The 9,723-nt window shown below is 47.3% G+C and overlaps 1 protein-coding gene across 2 annotated transcripts in view; it reads right to left on the bottom strand.

Annotated features, from left to right (window-relative positions):
- Nucleotides 1–1,409: 1,409 nt before the first annotated feature.
- Nucleotides 1,410–9,723, bottom strand: part of KLK13 (kallikrein related peptidase 13) — a 10,167-nt gene continuing 1,853 nt past the window's right edge. Inside the window, exons 3-6 of one of the 2 annotated variants that reach the window (XM_077747350.1) lie at nucleotides 5,438–5,627; nucleotides 4,963–5,228; nucleotides 3,665–3,801; nucleotides 1,410–1,811 (exon numbers count right to left, since the gene is read on the bottom strand). In XM_077747350.1, coding sequence (XP_077603476.1) covers nucleotides 1,623–1,811; nucleotides 3,665–3,801; nucleotides 4,963–5,228; nucleotides 5,438–5,627 — 782 coding nt within the window. In that variant the 3' untranslated portion in view covers nucleotides 1,410–1,622. Of the gene's footprint in view, nucleotides 1,812–3,664; nucleotides 3,802–4,962; nucleotides 5,229–5,437; nucleotides 5,740–9,723 lie in introns of those variants that run through there. The other variant, XM_077747349.1, reaches the window with a different exon arrangement.

Genomic DNA, 9,723 nt, shown 5'->3' with positions numbered 1-9,723 from the left:
TGGGGCTCGAACCCAGGAACCGTGCGATCATGACCTGAGCCGAAGTCAGAAGCTTAAGCACCTGAGCCACCCAGGCGCCCCTAAATGTTTATTTTGGAGAGAGAGAGACAGACAGAGGGTGAGTAGGGGAGGGGCAGAGAGAGAGAGGGAAACACAGAATCCAAAGCAGGCTTCAGGCTCTGAGCTGTCAGCACAGAGCCCAATGTGGGGCTCAAACCCACAAACTGTGAGATCATGACCTGATCCAAAGTCTGGCACTTAACTGAGCCACCCAGACGCCCCGTTGTTGTTTTAAGTAAGCTCTACACCCTATGTGGACCTTGAAGTCCACCCACTCAGGACCTTGAGATCAAGAGTCATGTGCTCTGCTGACTGGAGCCAGCCAGGAGCCCCAAATACAATTTTTGGACAGTGCAAATTTGGAGGGTGTCGATGACACCCTGAGGTGATATTTGATAGGGAACCATGCAAATAATAATAGTGGGAGGGCTTGAAATTTATAATAATGCTATGAGGAGAAATGAGGAGCCCCATTTAGACACCAAAAGGCAGTGAGTTTTATGACTCGTTCAAGTCAGGGACTCAGTGGCTTGAGCATGTAACTACTGCATGTTGGGGTCACCGGAAGATGAAGATGCTTGTGGGGGAGATATAAGGACAGAATATTTGGCAGACACCAGGGTCCAGGTATGGAGGCCCCTTAGGGTCCTAAACCCCAAAACTCTAGTCTAGTGTGCTGTTGATCTTTAGTAGGCATAGGGATCCAGAGACAGGGCATTCTGGCAAAATATGGGATGTAGGTAGAGGTGGGACATTTGGGAGACCCAAAACTATGTGAGAACGAACAATTATGAGGATCCAATATTGGCTGTGATGTGATTAGTCATTCAGTCATGCCTAGAAAATTGTTGGGTGGAAGATTCTGGGTCCAAGAGAATATATTTTTTTAAATGTTTATTTTTGAGAGAGAGAGACAGAGTGCAAGTGGGGGAGGGGCAGAGAAAGGGAGACACAGGATCCGAAACAGGCTCCAGGCTCTGAGCTGTCAGCACAGTGCCTGACGTGGGGCTCGAACCCAGACTGTGAGATCATGACCTGAGCTGAAGTCGGACAGTCAACCGACTGAACCACCCAGGCGCCCCAAGAGAATATTTTCAAGATGAAATGTCACAGAAGTCTAGAACATTCTTGAGCACCAAACATAGAAATGTCTAGAATGTTGGTAATCAAGAAATATGTGAAGGGGTACAGCACACTGTCAAGGAAGTTCCATTCATGGGACATAAATTATTGTTGAGATGAGTCGAAGTATTTAAAGGTATTCCACGGACCGAACATTCCGATGGCTGTCTGGAATTCTATTTTGTTGAGACAGAGGGAGTCTTCCAACATCTTCTGGGTTGGGATGCTGAGGGTCCTGAGGTATTTCAGGATGCAGTATCTGGGAGACCATGATACTGGTAGTGACTGAATGCTTTTGAAACACGAAGTGTCAGCTGGGATCAGACATTAATAGGGATCACTGGTTCAAGTGGAACTTTGGGAGGGGCAGAGAAGGGCTGGGCCAATGGAGTGAGGAGGGCAAGGAGGGAGGGAAGGAGGCAGGTGAGCCAACCCAGCGTTTACTGTGGGCCCTTCGTCCGTTTCCACTCTTGGGCTCTGTGTTTTTTAATCGTTTCTTGGATCCATACAACATATTGAGAGACTCGAGTGTAGACACCAGGCCGGTTGGGCTGTCCGCATGGGAAGTCTCCCCAGGAGATGATGCCGTGGAGTGTTCCGTTACAGATCAGGGGGCCCCCGGAGTCACCCTGAGTGGGGGAAGACAGAGTAATGGGGGCCGCGGTGGAGCCAAACAAAGGCACAGGTGGGGACATATGGGAGAGAGTGAAAGACAGAGACACACAGAGGCAGAGATAACGAGAGACAGGACACAGAGAGGGCTAGAGAGAAACAGGAAGACAAGAAGACACAGAGAAGAGGGACAGCAAAAGAGACACAAAGAGAAAGGTGGAACTAGACGGACATTGAGACCAAGAAGAAGAGAGACTTGTCTCTCCACATTTTTCTCTGCTCTTCAGCCTCCTTAGAATGTTTACACCTTACCTCAAGCCTCATTCTTGGTTCTTTGCCACCAATCCCACCTTGCACCCCCCCATCGTGCTGCCCCCCAACCCTGCTGTGGCTCCATGGCCCCTTGGTGCCATGTCACCATTGGGCAAACTCACCCACACCTGGGTAAGGTATGTAACGTGTGTACTCTCACTCCTCCCCCCAGGACCCAAGACACTCCTCACTGATCAATCAAGGCACACACCATTCATTCATTTATCACTCTTTCCCACTAACCCAAAACTGCATCTCAGAAGCCTCCTCTCTTGGACACAAGTTTCATTTTTTGTGGAGGTTTTTTGCCCATGTAGTATCCATTTCTCCTCATTTTCATAACTGCCTTCAGATATTCTCTTTTGGGGAACAGCCCCTCCATGGCCCACACGGTGGACTTGGTCCATCAGAGAATCCCACAGCTCTGGGCAGAGTGAAGGTTCAGGACACATGACTTAAGTCAGCCTAGTGAGAATCATGCTCAGGACGTCTATGTAAACAGGGGCGCTAGGATGGCTCAATCGGTTAAGCGTCCGACTTCAGCTCAGGTCATGATCTTACGGTTTGTGGGTTCAAGACCCATGTTGGGCTCTGTGCTGACAGTTCAGAGCCCAGAGCCTGCTTCAGATTCTATGTCTCTCTCTCATGCCCTGTACCCTCTCACACTCTGTCTCTGTCTCAAAAATAAACATTAAAAAAAAGGATGTTTGTGGTGCCTGGGTGGCTCAGTCACTTAAGTGTCCGACTTTGGCTCAGGTCATGATCTCGTTGTTCATGGGTTTGAGCCCTGCGTCAGGCTCTGTGCTGACAGCTCAGAGCCTGGAGCCTGTTTCAGATTCTGTGTCTCCTCTCTCTCTGACCCTCCCATGCTCACGCTGTGTCTCTCTTTCTCTCAGAAATAAACTTAAAAAAATNTTTCAGATTCTGTGTCTCCTCTCTCTCTGACCCTCCCATGCTCATGCTGTGTCTCTCTTTCTCTCAGAAATAAACTTAAAAAAAATTTTTTTTTTAAGAAGGATGTTTATGTAAACAACTGGAAAACTTTTTCTGGTCAAGTTGCTTAGGTGGGTGAGATGTAAGCCCAAAGCTCCGGGGAAAAGCTTAATTGAGAATGAAGACAAAAGCAGAAGAGAGAAGAGCTGAAATGAAAAGAGACCGTCTTAAACACATTCATTACTTGTGTACCTGGATCCATCTGTGCCTGAAGCAAGATACCCCTGGACTTTTCAGTTACAAAAGTCAGTGTGTCTTGCTTTTAAGCTGGTTTGAGTTGGGTTTCTTTCACTTGCAACTGAAACAACACCAACCTTTATGCATCTCAACACAGGGATCTGGGGAGCCAACGTCAGTCAAAGCTGAGGCTCAAGATGAATTATATTCTCCAGTCATGGCTACTCTCTTTTTATCTTGACCATCTACGTTAGGGGACATGTCCTCTTAAAACACTGGTTCCCCCAAGGCTAAAAGGAAGTTCTTCCCCCACTCCCCGAATCTGTCCCCACCTTCATTCTGGCTTCCCCCCCTAGCCCATGGCAGCCACCCTCCATGCTGTTCTCACCTCACAGGAGTCCTTGCCGCCCTCTTCTGTGCCAGCACATAGCATGTTGGGTGTGATCTTCCCCGGATAGACCTGATGACACTCCTCGTCTGAGCGAAGCTGGATGTTGGCACATTGTAAGGTTGGGGGGTAACTCACTGGGAAGGAGAGAGAGGGGGGTGTCTCAGGATGGCTGTCTCGACCAGGCTACGGGGTGGGAGTTAAACAGGAGAGTTGGTAGGAAACGGATGCAAAGAAGAAGATGGGGAAGAGATGGAATATGTACCTGGGGAGAGTGGTGGAGGAGACGAGTGTGGGGAGAAATGGGGTACGGGGTGTGGGAGCCAGCAAAAGGGAGATACAGAGAATGCAGGAAAGTGGAGGAAGAGACACAAAAGGGAGAGGAGAAGAGGGATAGGGAAAGACTGTGAGGCAGAAGATTGGGGGTGAGGAAACAAGGGGATGGAAAGCCGTGTGGATAAAGATGGCAGATCGGGGAGGAAGAGGGAAAGGAGACTGGGAAGAAGCCAGGGCACCACTAAGGAGATGCAAAGGGCCCTCGCTGCTATGAAGATCGATTTTATATTCATGCACATGTAACTTAAACACAAAGGATACACCTGCACGTCCTTACATTTAACAAATACATATCTGCCAATATATCAAACGCATTGTTACATATTTATGTAAATATACTTATGTATAATTTGTCTAACATATAATTTATATACAAACATATTTAAATAAATACATATAGAATTTATGATCTAGAAAATCAACCTATATGATAATTTGCATATTTGGATACAAACGTATAATGATGTGTATTTATATATCATACATGTAATATATAACATTACAATATTTATGTTTTTACTAATTTATATATTTATATGATATAGTTTATATATTTGGTCTATAACATTGTATAAAATATATAACTATGTACATTTATATATAAAGGATATGTAACATAACTATACATATNATATATATAACATATAACTTCATGCTTATAAATGTATATGTATTTATATAAAGGATATAATTTATGACATATAATCTATGTCATATAATCTATGACATATAACTATAAATGGACATTTGTATAAAGAATATATATAACATATAACTTCATGCTTATAAATGTATATGTATTTATATAAAGGATATATAACATATGTGATATGTAATATATAATATACAAATATACAGGTATATATATATATAAAAAGAAACCCTCCCCCAACCTTCCCTCCCTTTTCTGCCCCCATTTACCCAGCCACTGACATCTCAGGCCACCTGTTGAGGGTGCATACCCTGGGGGCTGGAGGTGGTGCCCCAGCCAGACACCCGACAGCAGGTGCCAGTGGGGAGGCTGCCGTGGGAGAGGGGCACAACACGGATGTGGTTCGTGAGCTGGACCGGGGACTGCAGCTCCAGAAGCATGATGTCGTGGTCATGGTTCAGGTGGGTGGGGCTGATCTGGTACTGAGGGTGGGGGATAGAACGGACCACCTCCCTCACCTGCTCTCCGGCCTCCACACGCCCCAAGACATGCTTGCCCAGGTAAACTCTGTACCCTCTGTGGGTGTAGGAAGTGGTGATTAGAGGGGTTGAGCCCATCTCCACCGCCGTCCTCTGCAAACATCTCCTTCCACATCCTCAATTCCAGTCACATTCCCAAACCCCAACCCTAACTCTGACTTCATCCTCAATCCAGACCCACCCACCCCCTCACCTCCCCAGTCCTGTTCCCGTCCCTTCCCTCATGCTCCCCTGACCCCCACATACGGCTTCAGACAGTGTGCTGCAGTGAGGACCCATTTGGGGTGGACCAGGACCCCCCCACAGAGCAGCCGGTTTTGCACTAGCAGGGCCGCCTGCCAGGGCTGAGAGTGCGGGCGGCAGGTGTAGCCGCCAGGGAGAAACCCGCTGGTCCCATTCGTGCCGTTGAGGATCTTGGGAAACTCCTGAGAGATACCTGATGAAGAAGAGGAAATGTTAGGGAACTGGGGTCCAAGGGGAGGAGGCGGCCTTGGGCTTGGGGAGAGGGTCAGAATTTTGCTCTGGGTGACCAGGAACTGATGGTTCATTTGTTGGTCTGTGGGAGTTGCCATCCTCCATGTGATGGAGAGGAGTCAGGGCAAAGTAGAAGTGCTAACTCCATCAGGGGTTCACAGAGTTCATGGAACAAGGAAGCTTCTGATAGGTAAATGCAAGCCTGACTTTCTCCCCACCTGCATCTTCTCACCCCACCATGGGGATGGATTTTAGGAGATAGGAATGAGACTGACCTATATATCTACCAAGGAGGTAAGTAGGTATCCATCCTATTCATTCATCCATCCATCCATCCATCCATCCATCCATCCATCCATCCATCCATCCATCATCCATCTGTCCATCCATTCTTTCAACACATATTTACCAGGTGCCTCTATGGCTTTAAATATAACCCACAGCCTAACTACTCTCAAATTCAAAGTTTGTAGGACTCTGTATCATCTGATTCTTACCAGCCTCTCTGGTCCCATTTCCCACCTTTCCTCTTCATATACTCTGTTCCAGAGCTGTAGACCCATTCTCCAGACATATCATACTCTTTGGACTTGCTGCTGCTTCTTTCTGGACAGTTCTTTCTCTAGACCCATGATGTTCAATACGGTAGCCTCTCGCCACTTGTGGATATTTACATTTAGATTCATTAAAATGAAATAAATTCAGCTTTTCAACCTCACCTGTTACATTTGTTTTTTTCTTTTAAAAATTTTAAATGTGTTTTATTCATTTCTGAGAGAGAGAGAGGAACATGAGCAGGGGAGGGTCAGAGAGAGAGGGAGACACAGAATCTGAAGCAGGCTCCAGGCTCTGAGCTAGTTTTCCGCACAGGGCCCAACACTGGCCTGGAACCCATGAACCGTGAGATCATGGCTTGAGCTAAAGTCGGTCGCTTAACCGACTGAGCCACCCAGGCACCCCTCACCTGTTACATTTGAAATGCTCAAGAGCCCATGTGGCTAGTGGCCACCATAGCAGGCAGGGCAGATATAGGACATCATATATATGAAATATTCTACTTGATGGCACTCAGAATCTACAGGTTCCATGTCTGTGTCCATCTTCACTCTGAGAGTTCAGTGCAGTTCAAACATCACCTCCTCAGAGGCCATCCCAGATTGCTGGCCACCTGGTCTAATGTGGTCCCTCCTAGCTCCCCAGTCACACCCTATTATATTCCCTCCATTGATTTCCATCAGAGCCATGACTGCTATTCATTTCTCTCTCTATTTGTTTACATTTATGTAGATTTTTAAAAAATCTCTGCAACTTGACTATAAGGATCATTGATAACAGGCACCGTAACTACTTTATTCAGAGCTATTTCTCCAGGACCGAGCACAGTGTCTGACACATAGTAGGTGTTCAATCAGTAAGTGTTGTGTGCTAGCCACTATGCCCAGCAGTGGAGACACAGCAGTCAACAATGGGAGAGCAAGTCCAATCCTAAATGTGCCACTTTCTGGCTGGGTGATGCCATACCAGCATCGCCAGCCTTAGCTTTCTCATTGGGCTCACCACCTGGCATAGAGCAAGTGCTCAGTAAGTGGGGACTGTTATTAATTAGCTACAGGGGTGTCTGGGTGGCTCAGTCAGCTAAGCATCCAACTCTTGATTTCTGCTCAGATCATGATCTCATGGTTAATGAGTGTGAGTTCTGCGCTGATAGCTCAGAGCCTCCAGCTTGCTTCAGATTCTGTGTCTCTCTCTGCCCTCCCCTGCTCGCGCTGTCTCTCTCTCTCAAAAATAAATAAACATTAACGAGAATTATTAGCGGGTGCCTGGGTGGCTCAGTTGGTTGGTTAAGAGTCTGACTTCAGCTCAGGTCATCTCGTGGTTCGTGAGTTCAGCCTCTGTGCTGACAGCTCAGAGCCTGGAGCCTGCTTCACATTCTGTGTCTCCCTCCCTCCCTTCCTCCCTCCCTCTCTCTCAAAAATAAATATTTAGGGGCGCCTGGGTGGCTCAGTCAGTTGAGTGTCCGACTTTGGCTCAGGTCATGATCTCGCGGTTCGTGGGTTCGAGCCCCGCGTCGGGCTCTGTGCTGACATTTAGCTCAGAGCCTGGAGCCTGCTTTGGATTCTGTGTCTTCCTCGCTCTCTGACCCGTCCCTGCTCACGCTGTCTCTCTCTCTCTCTCTCTCTCGGAAATAAATAAAACACATTAAAAACATTTTAAAAAATAAATAAATATTAAAAAAAATTATTAGATACAGCAGGAGGTCCCCAGCTCTGTGGCCAGTAGGCTCTTCTCCCTGGCCAGCTTCCCCACCTGCATAAGCCACAGGACTGGCTCAGAATTGGGGACAGCAGTCTTGGTGGGCACAGGTCATTTTAGGTGGCACAGAGATGAGGTGTCAGTGACATCAGATTGCAGCCTCAGAAACAGTCACTTCCCAGTTCTCTTCCAATCCTGATTTTGTCAGGGAGAAACAGGGCTCCATGATGGGGCTAATATGCTTTTAATACCTCTCCACTCCTCGCTGAGCTCACTTTTTAAAACCTGGAAGAAGGGTACCTGGGTGACTCAGTAGGTTAAGCAGGTTAAGCATCTGACTTCAGATAAGGTCATGATCTCATGGTTCATGAGTTTGAGCCCCGTGTTTGGCTCTGTGCTGACAGTTCAGAGCCTGGATCCTGCTTCGGATTCTGTGTCTTCGTCTCTCTCTCTCTGCCCCTCCCCGGCCCTTGCTCTGTCTCTCTCTCTCAAAAATAAATAAACATTAAAAAACAACAACAACAACAACAACCTGGAAGAAGAGACGCCTCTAGCCAGCAACCTGCCATTTATTAAGCTGAACTATCTGCCATCGCCGTTTTGGGGAAGGTCAAAAAAGTCCACTACTGACAATGTCAGATGGTCCAACCCAATAAACACATTGTTTTTGTTACATTGTGCAGGGTTTATTTTTCCTTCTTACCTTTTATTTATAGCAAAGGGTGCTCTTTTCCATTTAAGACAGCAATATAAACTTTACCTTTAATATACTGTAAGTTAAAAAAAAAAAGAGTTGACTGTAAGCAGACCATTAGATCTAAAATAATGAAGATGGCCGGCCAGAGCCTCAAGTCCAGGAGGCTGGGGACGGGGCAGCCAAAGTGGACGGGGATCCTGACTCAGGCGTCACAGGTGTCTTTGGGGCAGGACCTGCTGTCTCAGACTCCCAGGGTTTTAGCTACGAAACTGGAGTAATTATAGTGTTCCTACCTCATAAGGCTGCTGAGGGCTCCACAAGATGGTGCATGTGGGCTCAGGGCGTGGTACCCAGGAGGGGCTTGGGACCTGGGCCCGAGTCCTGGGAATGGCGCCAAGGGAGAGAAACCACCCCACCTTCAGGCCAAGGGCGGGGCCAGGTGCCCGAGGACTCCTCCCTCCTCAGGTCTCAGCTCAGGGGTCCAGCCGCTGAGGGGCCTTCCAAGCCAGGAGCTGCTATTACATCTCCAGGCTCCTGGCTTGGCTCCTTGAAGCCATCGCCTCCTGTCACAGTTGTAACTAATTATTAACCAATTATTTGAGTAATTGTTTGAATAATGCCTGCATCCTTCCCCGCTAGGCTCCGGGAGCTAAGAGCAGAAACCGTGTCTGCTTGCATTACAGCTCCCAGAACAGTGCTTAGTGCTCAGCAGCTTGTTGGTTAAATGAAAGGATGGATGGACGGATGGACAGACAGGTGGGTGGACAGATGACGATGCCTAAGAATCTGCCTGCAAATTTGCCTTAAACGTGAGGAGGAATCTTTGGGGGCTGACTCAGGGTGAAATCAGGTTTGGGAGTCACCCCAAAGATTAAAGGAAGAACAAACTAAAAGGTTCTGGAAGGGGCTGATAATGAAGAGCAAATACTACCAATAACGTAACAACGACTAACTTTCCAGCCCCTTCCATCTGCCGTACATTAGCTCATTGTAACATTCACAACAACCTTTTGTAACAGGGGCTTAGATGTTCTCATTTTACAGATGAGAAACCACAAAGAAGCTAAATTACTTGCTCAAAGTGACAGCGTCAGGATTTGAACCCGAG

The sequence above is a fragment of the Crocuta crocuta genome, unplaced genomic scaffold (genome assembly GCF_008692635.1).
Source record: "Crocuta crocuta isolate KB4526 unplaced genomic scaffold, BGI_CrCroc_1.0 scaffold334, whole genome shotgun sequence".
Classification (NCBI taxonomy): domain Eukaryota; kingdom Metazoa; phylum Chordata; class Mammalia; order Carnivora; family Hyaenidae; genus Crocuta; species Crocuta crocuta.
This window is presented reverse-complemented; position numbering and strand designations above follow the sequence as displayed.